Source organism: Bos indicus x Bos taurus, chromosome 1 (assembly GCF_003369695.1).
Source record: "Bos indicus x Bos taurus breed Angus x Brahman F1 hybrid chromosome 1, Bos_hybrid_MaternalHap_v2.0, whole genome shotgun sequence".
NCBI classification, from domain to species: Eukaryota; Metazoa; Chordata; class Mammalia; order Artiodactyla; family Bovidae; genus Bos; species Bos indicus x Bos taurus.
In genome coordinates, this window is record NC_040076.1 from 51,726,692 (window position 1) to 51,744,466 (window position 17,775).

General features: G+C 39.4%; 1 protein-coding gene across 1 annotated transcript; it reads left to right on the forward strand.

Moving 5' to 3' along the window:
* Positions 1-6,898: 6,898 nt before the first annotated feature.
* Positions 6,899-8,311, forward strand: CCDC54 (coiled-coil domain containing 54). Its single transcript, XM_027552139.1, has one exon. It carries the CDS (start codon positions 7,270-7,272, stop codon positions 8,254-8,256), a length of 987 nt encoding a protein of 328 aa, XP_027407940.1. The 5' UTR covers positions 6,899-7,269; the 3' UTR covers positions 8,257-8,311.
* The last annotated feature ends 9,464 nt before the right edge of the window (positions 8,312-17,775 follow it).

Consider the following 17,775-nt stretch of genomic DNA (forward strand, 5'->3'; position numbering starts at 1 on the left):
GTTTCATCCACCTCATTAGAACTGATTGAAATGTATTCTTTTTAATGGCTGAGTAATATTCCATTGTGTATATGTGCCACAGCTTTCTTATCCATTCATCTGCTGATGGACATCTAGGTTGTTTCCATGTCCTGGCTATTATAAAAAGTGCTGCGATGAACATTGGGGTACACATGTCGTTTCAATTCTGGTTTCCTCAGTGTGTATGCCCAGCAGTGGGATTGCTGGGTCACATGGCAGTTCTAATTCCAGTTTTTAAAGGAATCTCCACACTGTTCTCCATAGTGGCTGTACTAGTTTACATTCTCACCAACAGTGTAAGAGGGTTCCCTTTTCTCCATACCCTCTCCAGCATTTATTGCTTGTAGACTTTTGGATAGCAGCCATTCTTACTGGCGTGAAATGGTACCTCATTGTGGTTTTAAATTTCTTGATGAAAGTGAAAGAGGAGAGTGAAAAAGTTGGCTTAAAGCTCAACATTCAGAAAAATAAGATCATAGCATCTGGTTCCATCACTTCATGGGAAATAGATGGGGAAACAGTGGAAACAGTGTCAGACTTTATTTTTTTGGGCTCCAAAAGCACTGCAGATGGTGACTGCAGCCATGAAATTAAAAGATGCTTACTCCTTGGAAGGAAAGTTATGACCAACCTAGACAGCATATTAAAAAGCAGAGATAATACTTTGTTAACAAAGGTCTGTCTAGTCAAGGCTATGGTTTTTCCAGTAGTCATGTATGAATGTGAGAGTTGGACTATAAAGAAAGCTGAGCGCCGAAGAACTGATGCTTTTGAACTGTGGTGTTGGAGAAGACTCTTGAGAGTCCCTTGGACAGCTAGGAGATCCAACCAGTCCATCCTAAAGGAAATCAATCCTAGGTGTTCATTGGAATGACTGATGTTGAAGTTGAAACTCCAATATTTTGGCCACCTGATGTGAAGAGCTGAGTCATTTGAAAAGACTCTGATGTTGGGAAAGATTGGAGGCAGGAGGAGAAGGGGACAACAGAGGATGAGATGGTTGGATGTCATCACCGACTCAGTGGACATGAGTTTGGGTAAACTCTTGGAATTGGTGATGGACAGGGAGCCTGGTGTGCTACTGTTCATGGGGTCACAAACAGTTGGACACGACTGAGTGACTGAACTGAATAAACATTATTGGCGCCACAGAGTAGAAGTGGCCCCCTCACCCCATGTATCACTCTAACCCGTTCGTCTTATCAATATCACTCAGTTTTATCAGTTTATGCAGCTGAGAGAGTGGCATCACTGCACCACGTTCTGCCTGTCACACAAGCACTATGCTTCTGCTTCCCTCTGCATTCCTGCCATGATCCTGCATAACAACTCTGATTTCAATCTCATTCTCTTCTCCTCATGACTAAAGAGGAAGAAAAGTAGAAGAAAAGAGCTTTGTTACTTTGTGTAACATTGGATTAGGGCGTCCTCATGAATATATTGTTATCCCCTTGGGTCAGCCACCCTAACCAAATCTGAAAGACCTTTATGATTCTTGTTTTCTCAATCTTTTATCTCAGTCTGTATGTAACAAGTGATATTTGGGTTGGTTGGGGAGCAGGTTCTGATAAACCTGGTCCTCAAATTTTGGAGGGGAAGTAAAAGACCTTCAATAATTTGTCATGGTCACAAGCACTAGGCACACAAATAGTACTAGATGACTGCAGATGTAACATAAAGGGTACAAATAATGCCCAGTTGCTAGCGTGATAACTATAGTTCTATCCCATTCTCTCCCAGTGGGGCCTTCCCTGGTGTTTCAGATGGTAAAGAATCCATCTGCAATGCAGGAGACTGGGGTTTGAACCCTGGGTGGGGAAAATTCCCTGGAGGAGGGAATGGCTACCCACTCCAGTGTTCTTGCATGGAGAATTCCATGGACAGTGCAATCTGGTGGGTTACAGTCTGTGGGATGGATCCCAAAGAGCCAGACATGACTGAATGACTAACATTTTCCCCTTTTCTTCCTCTCCCAACTCAAAAACCATGTTTAAAAAGATGTAAATCAGGGTGATTTTATATAGATAATCATGACTCTACCATAATTAATTTATAGTTAACTTACTCAAAAAACACCAGCATTTTAAATATGAATAATATTATCTATTATTAGAGCCATCTCTCCAGTGGTTATTACCTGCCCTGCTGCCTGACACCATGGCTGGTTGTGCGAGGTACACTAGCTGTACTAGGAGACAGAATGCCAGTTTGTCAGACCTTGTTTATGCATTCTGGTGTCTTTCTAATCCAAATGCTTTATTTATCTGCCTTTGTAGATTTTGAACAGTGAGCAGCACATGCTTTACATCTTGGTCAGAGAATGGCAGAATGGCCTCTTCACTGAAACAGAGGAATGAAAGGCAGAGTAAGGGACAAGGAGAGCAGAGCTAATTTCCTCTCTCATTCAAAAGGAGAGTAAGAAGGTGGTTAGAGAGGAGCAGAAAGAGTTTACAAGTATTGAACACTTTAATCTTCAAAATCACTCTACAAAATAGGTATTGTTATTATCCCATTTTACACTCTTGTGAGAAGTTAGTAACTTGACTAAGCACACAGTCAATGAATAGGAGAGCCTTGCACCCTAACCTTTCTGGCTCCAAGTATCATTCTTTAAAAGCCATCCACCTGGAGGACATTTTTCCTTGATAAGAGTCAGCAACTACGCTCCAGTCTGCCAAGTTATTTTGGTTACTTCAATATTATGAAGTCCTAAATGGCTTCAGGAGAAGGCAATGGCACCCCACTCCAGTACTCTTGCCTGGAAAATCCATGGACAGAAGAGCCTGGTAGGCTGCAGTCCATGGGGTCGCTAAGAGTCGGACATGACTGAGCGACTTCACTTTCACTTTTCACTTTCATGCATTGGAGAAGGAAATGGCAACCCACTCCAGTGTTCTTGCCTGGAGAATCCCAGGGACGGGGGAGCCTGGTGGGCTGCCGTCTCTGGGGTCGCACAGAGTCGGACACGACTGAAGCAACTTAGCAGCAGCAGCAGAAATGGCTTCATATCTCTAGTAAGATCCCAAAGGGAAGGGGTCAGCTCAATTCCTGTTATTCATTCACGTGTTGACTACTCTCACAGCTTCACTCTAATCAATAGGCTTGCATTCTCCCACTACAGGGCTTCCCTGGTGGCTCAGATGGTAAAGAAATCTGTCTGCAATGCAGAAGACCCGGGTTCAATCCCTGGGTTGGGAAGATTCCTTGAAGAAGGGAATGGCAACCCACTCCGGTATTCTTGCCTGGAGAATTCCATGGATAGAGGAGCCTGGCAGGCTACTGTCCATGAGGACAGCTCTTCACTATCCAACAAGCCCCAAATAGGCTGAAGCTACTTTCATTAACATTAATAGATAAATAATTAAAAACCCAGACAGGTTTATGTTTGCATCAAAACTACTAGATTCATTTTTGTTTTATAAAAATAATCAGTATAGGGACTTCCCTGCCAAAGTAAGGGACACAGGTTCAATCCTGAGTCTGGGAAGATTCCACATGCCACGGAGCAACTAAGCCCATGCTCCACAACTACTGAGCCTGAGCTCCTAGAGCTTGTGTGCCACAACTAGAGAAGCCAACTCAATGAGAAGTCTGAGCACTGCAGTGAAGAGCAGCCAGCCCCCACCAGCTGCAACTAGAGAAAGCCCCATGCAGCTGTGAAGACCCAGAGCAGGCAAAAGTAAATAACTAAATAAAATTTTTTAAAAAATCAGTATACATGAATATTTTTAGTTGAAAAATTTTAAATCTGTTTATATTATAGTTGCTATACTTTCACTACATTAAGGCAAGAATAACCTCTAAATGTTCGTGTTGACTTGCTTGAATTAGAGATAGTTCAACTTCTAAAGTCTTTACAAAGTTCTTCAAATAGCTTTGATGAATAAGCAAACAATTAATTTTTTCATATTTCTGAAAATTTAACGAAAATGAGTTTTTATAAATATATAGTGTATTTTTTCTGAAAAGCAAAATGTCTTTTTCTGAGTTGACAAATACATATTTTTATTATATTTGTGTGTGTGGCAATAGAGAAACAAGTGGCCCATGTAAGGATTTGAAATTTCACTCTGCCCATTTTTTAGCAGAAAGGAAAGTTATTTGACTTCTCTGATTTCAGTTAATTAAGCTAATATTTAGAACAATGTCTGGTATGTATCCAATAAGTCTTAGCTGTTATTAACCTGGAGGGAGTAATTGCTCCAAGCAGTCCCTGCAATTTAATTGGGAATTTCTGTAAAGCAAGAATACCTAATGTACAAATTGCCTCCAAATGTAATGAAATTTTAATACTAACTTAACAATGAATGAAGATGATATAATAGTACACTCTGGAGATATTTAATTAAACATTTATGGTTTCAATCTTGCATCTTTTGATATTCTGAGCACAGGTTTTTTTTTTTTTTCTACCTCTTGAATACTTATTTTTATTGGCCCTTGAAATGTCATAGTACTAAGTATTTGTAGTGCTTGATGGATAAGATGGTCTTGGCCAAAGTAAATGGGACAGCTTTGAAGGCTACCTTTTCTGGCTCCAAATTACTTTCGGTGATAGTCTGCCTCTTGGAGAACATTTCTTCTCAGCAAGAGTTTGGTAAAGTTTCTAGAAGTTTTGGAAAGGTTACTAAACTGGGATTCAAAGACAGGACAGTAAAGTAAAAATCCCAGGTATCACTGACAAGCCAAAATTCTAAAACTACTTTTGCTTAAATTCAGAGTTTATACCAAAACCTAGGCTGAAGCTGGCCCTGCATTTAAACATAAACAGGAGAAAGAATGATTTAGTAGAGAGTTGGAACCGGCACTGATCCAAGAAGGAATATCTTCTTTAATAAACTGGGACTATATCTTGACATACATAGTTATCATGTCATTTTAATTTTCCAAATGGCATTGCAAAACCAATGGTGGGTAAAACTGATACCTTAGCACAAGCCAAGGCAAAAGTACTAAACTACCAATAGTGATTGTATTTTTCACCTCCATTCAATCAGAGAAGAAGAAAAAGAAGGCATACAAGAAAAAGCCAGCTTAGCTCTAGAACATCCTTGATGAAGCATAAAATTTTACATTTTATTAAATCTTAACCTTCTGTATGTCTTTTTAATATTAAGCATGATGTAATGTGAAGTACCCATAAAGCACTTCTGCTGCTTACAGAAATATAATTGTCTCCAGGAAAAGTACTTATTTGAGTTACAAATAAGCTGTTTTTTTCATGGAACATAGTTTTGAAAGAAAAACTGGCAGCCAACTATGGTATTCATACTTGGGTATTTGGCAAGCATTTTTGCAAAAAAAAAAAAAAATGGATGTAGAGAGCCTGTCACTTCAAGAAAAACAACTAACAAGCTTAATAAATTTCAAGTTTTGCAAGCTAAAATTAAAATTTTGGAAAATTTTATCTGCCACCACGAGCTTGGCCTCTTGCCAATACTCAAAGACTTTTCTGGTGAGATTGGTGGGATATTAATGAACATGATATTTGGAAATTATATAATAAAATGAGCTACCATTTGAAAGATTTGCATTATTCAGTGAATCATTACTTTCCAAATGACCAATGCATGATATTACACATCTATTAAAAATTGAAGATAGACCAGTGAATTTTAATGTAACAGTATTATTCTGGTCTAAGATTACACAATGTACTTAACTTCTAATCAATTATCATTTGTCAAATTTTAGTGGGTAGAAAGAATAAAAGCTGTAATTAACTGATAAGGTCATTAAAATATCCTCTCCATTTATATATTTATGTGAAGCCATATTTTCTTAATCTACTTCTTCCAAAACAACAGATAAAATGCAGAAGCAGATATGAGAATTAAGGTTCAGTTCAGTTCGGTTCAGTTCAGTCTGTCAGTCGTGTCTGACACTTTGTAACCCCATGGACTGCAGCACGCCAGGCCTCCCTGTCCATCACCAACTCCCAGAGTTTACTCAAACTCTTGTCCATCGAGTTGGTGATGCCATCCAACCATCTCACCCTCTGTCGTCCCCTTCTCCTACTGCCTTTGATCTTTCCCAGCATCAGGGTCTTTTCAAATGAGTCAGCTCTTCGCATCAGGTGGACAAAATATTGGAGTTTCAGCTTCAACATTAGACCTTCCAATGAACACCCAGGACTGATCTCCTTTAGGATGGACTAGTTGGATCGCCTTGCAGTCCAAGGCACTCTCAAGAGTCTTCTCCAACACCACAATTCAGAAACATCAATTCTTTGGCAGTCAGCTTTCTTCACAGTCCAACTCTCACATCCATACATGACTACTGGAAAAACCATAGCTTTGACTAGATGGACCTTTGTTGGCAAAGTAATGTCTCAGCTTTTTAATATGCTGTCTAGGTTGGTCAATAACTTTTCTTCCCCGAGCAAGGCTCTTTTAATTTCATGGCTGCAATCACCATCTGCAGTGATTTTAGATCCCCCCAAAATAAAGCCTGTCACTGTTTCCATTGTTTCCCCTTCTATTTGCCATGAAGTGCTGGGACCAGATGCCATGATCTTAGTTTTCTGAATGTCGAGTTTTAAGCCAACTTTTTCACTCTCCTCTTTCACTTTCATCAAGAGGCTCTTTAGTTCTTTGCTTTCTGCCATAAGGGTGGTGTCATCTGCATATCTGAGGTGATTGATATTTCTCCTGGCATGTCTTCTATTAATTCATGCATTTAAAACATTTGCAAATATATAAACAATGCTGTGGTTTTCATGATTTTTTCTTTTGGAAGATATAATTATTTTTTCATAAAAATGTCATATATGTTAACATGTATTGGGTTTACTTTTTTAATGAATTAATATCAAGATTTATTTAGTTTTCATCTCTAATATGGAATATTGAGTGATAATAATTCATAAACAAAAGTTCTGTGGTGCTCAATTTTTACAAGTGAAAAAGAGTCCTGTGACCAAAACTTTTGACAGTTACAGCCCTAAGGTTAAAGAAATTCTAGACCAGCAGCTATTGTGACATCAGCTTCAGGTCAACCTATGAAGGATTTCACACAATTGCTCAGTAGTTCACAGAGCTCTCCAGCTGAACTGCCCTATAAGAAGCTAACCATCGAGGAGGGCCTGCTATTGTCCTTGATGTTCTCCATAGGACATTCAACAATGTCACCGGGAAAGATACCCAACAAAGAGTAAGAGAAAAACCATTTCAGTCTTCGATTTCTTTGCTTCTTTCTTTGATTTTGGTCAGGTTTCCCAACACTTTGTCTCTTGTTTCATTATGCAAGATGTACAAACTTCAAGCCAAAAGGGTAAAAGCTGCTGCTGGGCAGATGTGGAATTCAAATTTCTCCAAGATCAGACAATCTCTTAAAAATGCTTACCACAAATGTAAGAATCAGTATCCGAATTCAACCAGATGTCCAACTATGACTTCCCATGATTGTGATCAAGAGGACCTTAATGCTGATGAAGAAATGAATCTTCTGGTAATGCTCCAAGATATTAAAACCACCCAGCTTGAACTCCTCAGCCAAATGACTGGCATGATCTGTGCATTATCAAAAATCCAGGAAAAGACTGACTTCTTTCAGAAGCAGATGCAAGTCCTGGAAACCAAAATGAATGTTAATGAAAATAAACAGTGTGCAACAGCTGAAGATATCTTCTCTGTGAAGGAAGACGTTGATGCTTTAAAGAAGAAGGTGACAGAGCTGGGAAACCAGAATTCTTGCTCCAATGTACATTGTTTAGAGGTCCTGGATGGAGAAAAGGGTAAAGAGATCCTAGAACTTCTTCACAAAGTCACACAATCAGAAACTCTGAAGAACACACTGACCTCTATAGATTCTGAAATCTCTTCAGCAGAACCAGAGAAAGTGCTCAGTTATCCTAAGTCCACTGATCATCTTGAGGAAAAAACAATATCTCCCCAGATCAAAGCTCTGAAGAAAAGTAACTATCAAAATGCATTAAGAAGCTTCCAAAAAGCAAAGTCAAATATTTATATTTACCCAGACTTTAATACATGGATCAAGCTAACTTTTGTCCATGGAGGAAAGTGGAGATTTTTCCTCAGTGCAACCAAGTTAGAGGAATTCATCCAGTGGCTTCTTTCCAGGCCAACCCTCCCTCCTGAGGAACCACAAGTCATAACCCAGAAGTATTGTCTTTTCACTGGGCCTATCACAAACTTGACCACCATCTGTGTCTCTGTTTTCAACTACATTTATTGTCTTTTTGGTTCCTCAAAAGAGGAAGTAACTCGACTATAGAGTAATTTTCTGCTTTGCTTGGTACAAAATAAATGTAACCTGGCTATGCCAAGCATTCACATGGCTTTGTGGTTGCTGTGAACTCCTTGGTAGTAAAGTTAGCTCACTGTGCGTTGGCTGCCTGCAAAGTTTCTTTATGTCTACAGTAAGTTGAGGCATATCATCCCATTAGACAATTGTGATGCATTTTCTGCCAAGTTTCTTATTTTCCCAAAAGCAATTAATGAGGACTCCTCCAGTGCCCGTTTCATAGATAACTGGAAACAAAGAATAAAGGGGTCCAAAATGAGAAACACTTTCAGTAGCCCCCACTATTGTCTTAGTGGCCTCTGCAGATAAGATCTGTGACACAGAGACAGATTCTACCAACAAAATTTTAAATAGCATAGAGTGCAAAAGGTAACATGGACAAAGTTAGAGCTATAAAAATGTAAGGCACTGAAAGGACAAGGTATTGCCAGGAAAATATTTATTCCAAAATTGGGATTTTTCTTTCAGCTTCATCTCTATCAAACAATTGGAAAAGGGGGAAAAGCTGAATATGGTATTGGGTTGTTTGGTTTTTTTTCACATTTTCATGAAATGAGACAAATGCCATATCTTACAGGTTTGATACAGAGGAAAAGGCAAAATCCAAGGATGGATTTGTGAACTAAGTTAAATCTTGACACTATATATGACAAAGCCTTTTTTTTTTTTTTTCTTCTGATGAACCATATAAATACTACACATCCAGGGTGGACTTCATTCCGGGACATAATAGGAGGTTGCCATTGTAATGTAATTTTTCTAAATATCATGCTAATTAACTGCAAAAAAAAAAGTTTCCTTCACCACTAGTTAGTAAATGAAATCTACCAATAGAGAATCATAAGCTGTTAAACTACAAATATTCTTGGCAAATGTACTATTTTAAACTACTCTCAGTTAATCATTTGAAAGAGGGCTTTGGCAGTTAGCAAAGAACATTTCAAATGAGGAAACAGCAGCTAAGGTGAGTATAGAAGAAACTAAGGGAGAAATAGACTAAGAAGACACAACATTGCTTGGAGCCAGTCTGGTAATAATTATACACTACAACTTGTTCATCTACAAATGCATTTTATTTGACCTTTCTTTACAAATGTACAGATAAGATGTAAACAAAAGTAACTGAAAATATGTCAGTATGTGATAGGGGCAGCATGGATCATCCTGTCATCAGTTCAGTTCAGTCGCTCAGTCGGGTCTGCCTCTTTGCGACCCCATGGACTGCGGCACGCCAGGCCTCCCTGTCCAACACCAATTCCCGGAGTTCACTCAGACTCATGTCCACTGAGTATGTGATGCCATCCAACCACCTCATCCTCTGTCATCTCATTCTCTTCCTGCCTTCAATCTTTCCCAGCATCAGGGTTTTTCCAGTCAGTCAGTTCTTCGCACCAGGTGGCCTAGGTATTGGAGTTTCAGCTTCAGCATCAGTCCTTCCAATGAATATTCAGGACTGATCTCCTTTAGGATGGACTGGTTGGATCTCCTTGCACTCCAAGGTACTCAAGAGTCCTCTCCAACACCACAGTTCAAAAGCAGCAATTATTTGGCACTCAGCTTTCTTTATAGTCCAACTCTCATATCCATACATGACTACTGGAAAAACCATAGCTTTGACTAGACAGACTTTTGTTGGCAAAGTAATGTCTCTGCTTTTTAATATACTGTCTAGGTTGCTCATAACTTTTCTTCCAAGGAGCAAGTGTCTTTTAATTTCATGGCTGCAGTCTTTTAATTTCATCCTATCATATACCTACTTAAAACAAGGATATCTGTCAAATAGGTAACAGTGCTAACAAAGGGCTAACAGTGCTAACATAGTAAAATACCATTCCAGTAAAGGCAGCAGAAATGGAGAAGGCAATGGCACCCCACTCCAGTACTCTTGCCTGGAAAATCCCATGGGCGGAGGAGCCTGGTAGGCTGCAGTCCATGGGGTCGCTAAGGGTCGGACACGACTGAGCGACTTCACTTTCACTTTTCACTTTCATGCATTGGAGAAGGAAATGGCAACCCACTCCAGTGTTCTTGCCTTGAGAATCCCAGGGACAGGGAAGCCTGGTGGGCTGCCGTCTCTGGGGTCGCAGAGAGTCGGACACGACTGAAGTGACTTAGCATTAGCATAGCAAAGGCAGCAGAAAACTCTCTTTCTCTACTGACTACCAGAGATATCCTTTTTTTTTTTATTATTAATTTTATTTTATTTTTAAACTTTACATAATTGTATTAGTTTTGCCAAATATCAAAATGAATCCGCCACAGGTATACATGTGTTCCCCATCCTGAACCCTCCTCCCTCCTCCCTCCCCATACCATCCCTCTGGGTCATCCCAGTGCACTAGCCCCAAGCATCCAGTATCGTGTATCGAACCTGGACTGGCAACTCGTTTCTTACGTGATATTTTACATGTTTCAATGTCATTCTCCCAAATCTTCCCACCCTCTCCCTCTCCCACAGAGTCCATAAGACTGTTCTATACATCAGTGTCTCTTTTGCTGTCTCGTACACAGGGTTATTGTTACCATCTTTCTAAATTCCATATATATGCGTTAGTATACTGTATTTATGTTTTTCCTTCTGGCTTACTTCACTCTGTATAATAGGCTCCAGTTTCATCCACCTCATTAGAACTGATTCAAATGTATTCTTTTTAATGGCTGAGTAATACTCCATTGTGTATATGTACCACAGCTTTCTTATCCATTCATCTTAAAGAACAGCTGAGCTCTAGCCAAGCCCACTGGATGTGCCCCTCACATCAGAGTAACTAGGGAAGGTCTGCCATGACTCAGGCAGATGACCTCACAAGCAGCTTCTGGGAGAATAAGTGACTCAGCTGGTATTTCCTGGGTCATCTGAGCCTCTATATTAATGCACACTTTCACTTTTTCTCCCTTAGGTGCCCCCTTAGCACTTGTCTAACGTTTCTAGACAGGAAAAGAGTTTAGGTTAAAAGCCTGGAATCAGAAGACCTCAGTTCTGAACAGTCTTAAATTCTATACTCACAAGCTTTATGGTTTCTCATCTATCTTTTTTTTTTTGTCATCTATAAAAAGGGAATCATTATATTTGTTCAGCAAGGGACAGTGGAGGGTAAAAGAAAAAGTAGAAGACATTCCCTGTGTAGACACATTAATGTCCAGTAGGACAAGCAAAAGACATACACACAACTCTAAGGTATGACAGATGGGCAGCAAAGAGCAATATAAAAAGTGTTCCTGCTATCAGAGGAGTAGGAAGGTTGAGGGGCCTTGTAGTAAGGAGGTAAAGTGGAGGGCAGTGGTGTGGCAAGGAGGAGGTGGTGAGGGGTGTACCAGGCAGAAGGAAAAATGAGAGCACAGGAATGGGTAGGGAACATGGGAAATAAAAGCCACGAGGCACTTGATAAGTATAAAGTTCTGACAGGCTATCATTTCGACTCCTGTGGATCTCATTTTTCTCTCAGGGATTCCCCACTACGTTCGTTTTCACCTGTTTTGTACCTACATAAGGATGTTAGAGAAGAAGAAAGTGAGAAGGACACTACTTGATTTTCTCAGGATCTCAAAATTTCCCTAACGATGACTGTCTTGTTAATTCACAAAAGTTCCCTGTGAGGAAAGAATTATTTTGCTCTTGAGTCAATTATTTATTATCATCACCTAGACAAGCTCTCACCTGACTTGTTAAAATTATAACTCAATTTGAAACTACATGCAAAAAAATAATTGCTTTCAAATTAACCTGCCTCTCAGCCTACGCACCTCCATCTCACCTGGCTCAGAGGAAGTGATGCCTCTCTTGTCCACCTTCCTCCTCCAGTGCCTCGTAGGGACTTAATCAGTTGTTACTGTTCTTTCCTCCAGGTTAATCACCAACTCCCAGTTCTTGTGCTCAGCTTATACCAGTATCTGTTTGCCTCATTCCTGTGTTCCCCTCCTCTTTTGCTGATCTCCCGTCATACTCTTTGAGAGCCCACCTGCCTGTCTCCACCTCCTCCTCTCCCACTCTTTCCACAGCTCTTAGAATCAAGTCTTCCAAGCTCTGTCTTCTGATCCTTTTCCCATCACTCTGGCAGATCCTCCTCAGTTTCTTAGACGATTCCCCTGCCACTAATAATTGCCTTAAAATACTGATGCTTCACTTTAATCATTCCCAAGTCAAAGGAGTCCTAACCCAGCCTCTCCTGGGACATCTTCAGCTTTAGTTCCAAGTGACTACTTTCTTCTCCACCTGGATGAGTCTCAAACTCTTTACTTCCTAAAATTAACCTTAGTAGCTCTTCTTTCCTATGATTCAAACCTATTTCTCTTCCAGTATCCTTTTTATTAACAGCATCTCAGTGGAAACTATCAACATCACCAAACTGGAAATTACTCTCATCTTCTCCCTTACTTGCTATATTAATCATCAAATCTTTCCTTGTTTATCTTCCAACAACTCATGGAATCTATCCTCTGTCTCTGTCCCCACTTCTGTTTTGGTTCAAGCCATCAGTTCAGTCAGTTCAGTTCAGTCACTCAGTTGTGTCTGACTCTTTGTGACCCCATGAACTGCAGCATGCCAGGCCTCCCTGTCCATCACCAACTCCCGGAGTTTACTCAAACATAATGTCCATTGAGTCGGTGATGACATCCAGCCATTTCATCCTCTGTCGTCCCCTTCTCCTCCTGCCTTCGATCTTTCCCAGCATCAGGGTCTTTTCCTGATTAGTCAGGAAATTAGTCAGTTCTTCACAACTGGTGGCCAAAGTATTGGAGTTTCAGCTGCAACATCAGTCCTTCCAATGAACACTCAGGACTGATCTCCTTTAGGATGGACTAGTTGGATCTCCTTGCAGTCCAAGGCACTCTCAAGAGTCTTCTCCAACATCACAGTTCAAAAACATCTATTCTTTGGCGCTCAGCTTTCTTTATAGTCCAACTCTCACATCCATACATGACTACTGGAAAAACCATAGCTTTGACTAGACGCACCTTTGTTGGCAAAGTAATGTCTCTGCTTTTTAATATACTGTCTAGGTTGGTCATAACTTTTCTTCCAAGGAGCAAGGGTCTTTTATTTTCATGGCTGCAATCACCATCTGCAGTGATTTTGGAGCCCCCAAAAATAAAGTCTGTCACTATTTGAACTGTTTCCCCATCTATTTGCCATGAAGTGATGGGACCAGATGCCATGATCTTAGTTTTCTGAATGTTGAGTTTTAAGCAAACCTTTTCACTCTCCTCTTTCACTTTCATCAAGAGGCTCTTTAGCTCTTTTTCTCTTTCTGCCAAAGGGTGACAAGAGTGGTGTCATCTGCATATCTGAGGTTATTGATATTTGTCCTGGCAATCTTGATTCCAGCTTGTGCTTCATCCAATCCAGCATTTCTCATGACATACTCTGCATATAAGTTAAATAAGCAAGGTGACAATATACAGCCTTGATATACTCCTTTTCCTATTTGGAACCAGTCTGTTGTTCCATGTCCAGTTCTAACTGTTGCTTTCTGATCTGTATACAGATTTCCCAAGACGCAGGTCAGGTGGTCTGGTATTCCCATCTCTTTCAGAACTTTCCACAGTTTATTATGATTCACACAGTCAAAGGTTTTGGCATAGTCAATAAAGCAGAAATAGATGTTTTTTCTGGAACTCTCTTGCTTTTTCAATGATCCAGTGGATGTTGGTAATGTGATCTCTGGTTCCTCTGCCTTTTTTAAAACCAGCTTGAACATCTGGAAGTTCATGGTTCACATATTGCTGAAGCCTGGCTTTGAGAATTTTGAGCATCACTTTAGTATCATGTGAGATGAGTGCAATTGTGCGGTAGTTTGGGCATTCTTTGGCATTGCCTTTCTTTGGGATTGGAATAAAAACTGACCTTTTCCAGTCCTGTGGCCACTGCTGAGTTTTCAAAATTTGCTAGCATGTTGAGTGCAGCACTTTCACAGCATCATCTTTAAGGATTTGAAATAGCTCAACTGGAATTCCATCACCTCCACTAGCTTTGTTCGTAATGATGCTTCCTAAGGCCCACTTGACTTCACATTCCAGGATGTCTGGCTTTAGGTGAGTGATGATACCATTGGGATTATCTGGGTTGTGAAGCCATAATATCTCTCTATGAATGAAACGTTTTCCTTCTTGGTATCCCAGGCTCCACAATGTCCATAATCCGATCCTAAAAGGGTAATTTTTTATATGAAATAAAGATAATTTTTAACTTATTTTTATGGAGGCAACATTGGTTTATAAAATTACCTAAGTTTCATCTGTACCACATTATACACTAGTTCTCTACACCCTACAGTGTGCTCAGCACCAAAGGTTTCGATTCCATCCACCGCCAGTTGACCCCCTCTACCCATTGTGCCCTCTCCCTACCCATTCCCCTCTGGTAACCACTACTCTGTTCTCTATCTGTGTGTTGGGTTTGGTTTAGTTTCATTTATTTTGTTTGTTTGTGATTCCACAGGCTGGAAAAAGGTAGCTAGAAAGTTTCATTTTTTCCTCCCAGTTTTACTGACATACAGCATTATTTAAGGTGCATGGCAGAAGGATTTGACTCACATACACCATTAAATGAACACAATAAATTTAGTGAACATCCATCATCTCATACAAATTCAAAATTAATGAAAAATAAAAACATTTTCATTGTGATGAGAATTCTTTGGACTTACTAACTTCACAACTTTTATATATAACATGCAGCAGTGTTAATTATATGACTCACATTATACACCACATCCCTAGTACTTATGTTACCTAAGCTGGAAGTTCGTACCTTTTGACCACCTTTATCCAATTCCCCTCCTCCCATCCCCTGCCTCTGGTAACCACAAGCCTTTCTCTGTAAGTTTATTTGTTCATTTGTTTTTTGAAGTATAATTGACCTACAATACTATGTTAGTTCCCAGTGTAAAACATAGTGATTCAATATTTCTATACATTACAAAATGATCACCATGGTAAGTCGAGTCGCCACCTGTTCACTATAAAAAGATATTACATTATTATTGACTATGTATTGACTGTACTCCCTATTCTGTATGTATGTATCACTTTCATGACTTGTAACTAAAGTGTGCACTTCTTCATTTCCCTCACCTATTTCACTCATCCCCATGCCCCTCTCCTCTGGCAAACTCCTGCTGTGCTCTCTGTATCTGTGAATCTGTTTCTGCTTAGTTATGTTTGCCAGTTTGTTTTGTTTTTTAGATTTCACATATAAGTGAATTTCTCTGATTTATTTGACTGAACATAATGGACCCTTTAGGTCCATCCATGTTGATGCAAATGGCAAGATTTTGTCTTTTTATGGCTGAGTAGTATTCCATTGTGTATATAAACCATAACTTCTTTATCCATCCACTCACTGGTAGGTACTTTGGTCATTTCCACATATTGGCTATTGTAAATAATGCTGCAATGAAGTAAGGGGCGCATATATCTTTTCAAATTAATGTTTTCATATTTCTTTGGGTAAATACTCAAAAGTGGGATAGATGGATCATATGGTAGTCCTACTCTTGATTTTTTGAGGAATCTCCATACTGTTTTCCATAGTAGCTTTACCAATTTACATTCCTATCAACAGTGTATAAAGGTTCCATTTTCTCCACATCCTTGCTAACATTTGTTATTTACTGTCTTTTTGATAATAGGCATGAAGCAATATCTCATTGTAGTGTTGATTTGCATTTCCCTAATAACTGGTGATGCTGAATATCTTTTCATAGAACTGTTGGCCATCTGTGTGTCTTCTTTAGAGAAATGTGTATTCGAGTTCTATATCTAATTTTGAATCAGGTTGTATTTTTTTTGTTATTGAGTTGTATGAGTTCTTCATACATATTTTGGATATTAACTCTTTACTACACATATGATTTACAAACATCTTCTCAATTTATCAGGCTGTCTTTTCATTTTGTTGATAGTTTCCTTTGCTGTACAAAAGCATTCTCGTTTGATGTAGTCCCATGTGTTTATATTTTCTTTTCCCTTGCCTGAGGATATACAGAAATATATTGCCAAGCCTGTCAAAGAGAGAGTGGGCTTTTTTTAAAACAGTTCTAAAATCTTTTTATTATTTCTCATAGTGAGGAGAATAAAATCCAGATTTCTCAGCAGAGCCTACGCAACCATTCCTATCCTGAATTTTTACATTTGGAAAGTAGTGTCCTATAGTGGTAAGGCACGATGGCTTTGGTGTCAGACTCACCTGGTTCAAGAGCTGGCTCTGTCAGTCACTAGTCGTGTGACTTTGGAATTAAGCCAAAGCTTAAATTCCCAAAGGCTTAGTGTCCTTATTCCTAAAATAAAAATAATAATCATAAGTTATTGCCAGGCATGATGATGATGATGATTATATGAAGCCCTTAGCAATCTAATTGACATACAATAAGTGTGAAATAAATGGTATGGTATTTATTAACAAGTTACTTCTTCATCCTCATCCTTCCATGATAAATTTACATGCAAACCACCATCCAATCACATGAATGTCTTGCATGTGTGTGTGCTCAGACACTTCAGTCGTGTCTGACTCTGTGAGACTCTGTGGACTGTAGCCCGCCAGGCTCCTCTGTCCATGGGATTCTCCAGGCAAGAATAGTAGAGTGGGTTGCCATTCCCATCTCCAGGGGAATCTCCCCAACCCAGCGATCCAACCCTTGTCTCTCATGTCTCCTGCATTGGCAGGCCAGTTCTTTACCACTAGCACCACTTGGGAATGTCTTGCAGATTTTTTCAAATCTTGTATCTTTGTTCTTGCTGCCCCTATGGCCTTGGATGCCTTTCTCTTATCTAGCTGATGAGCAAATAATTCATCATTTGAGTCTCAAATATTTTTTTTCCCCTCAGACACCTCTACCTCAGTCTCTCTGTGGCAGAAGCTGGAGACTCTCACAAAACCCCTGTCAGTGGTGACACTGATTTTATATACATGTAATACATATTGTCATTGTGTGTTCACATGTGTCTCCTTCATAACATTTTGAGCTTTTTGTGTTAGAGATAGAAACTTACTTGTTTATCTTGAACACCATAACCCATTTTACCAATAGATTCTCAGTAAATATTTTTGAATTAAAAAAAATACAGAAAAGAAAGCATCCTCCTCCTCCACAAAAAAGTGGGTATAACTAGATGAATGGTTATAACATATATGAAACATGAAAACCCCTGCGCATTCACCAGATGTCTCAAACCATTCTTGGGGCTCTCAAATTAAGTACAAATACTGGATAGGCAGCATTTGACAATGAAAAGAGCAGGAACGTTAAAGACAGAACAGTATTTATTTACTGAACTTTATTATGTATAAGGCACTGCTAGGAGTTGAGTATACAATGGTGAATTTCATAACTACATGATTTTAGCAAATTCCTTAAGCCTTATATTTTTCAGTTTTTTCAACTCTAAATTTGTATCATAAGGCTGTTGTGTTAATTAAATGAGACCATGTATATAACCTGCCCAGAAGAGTGCCTGACTCAGTAGATCCTTAACAAATGGTAGTTA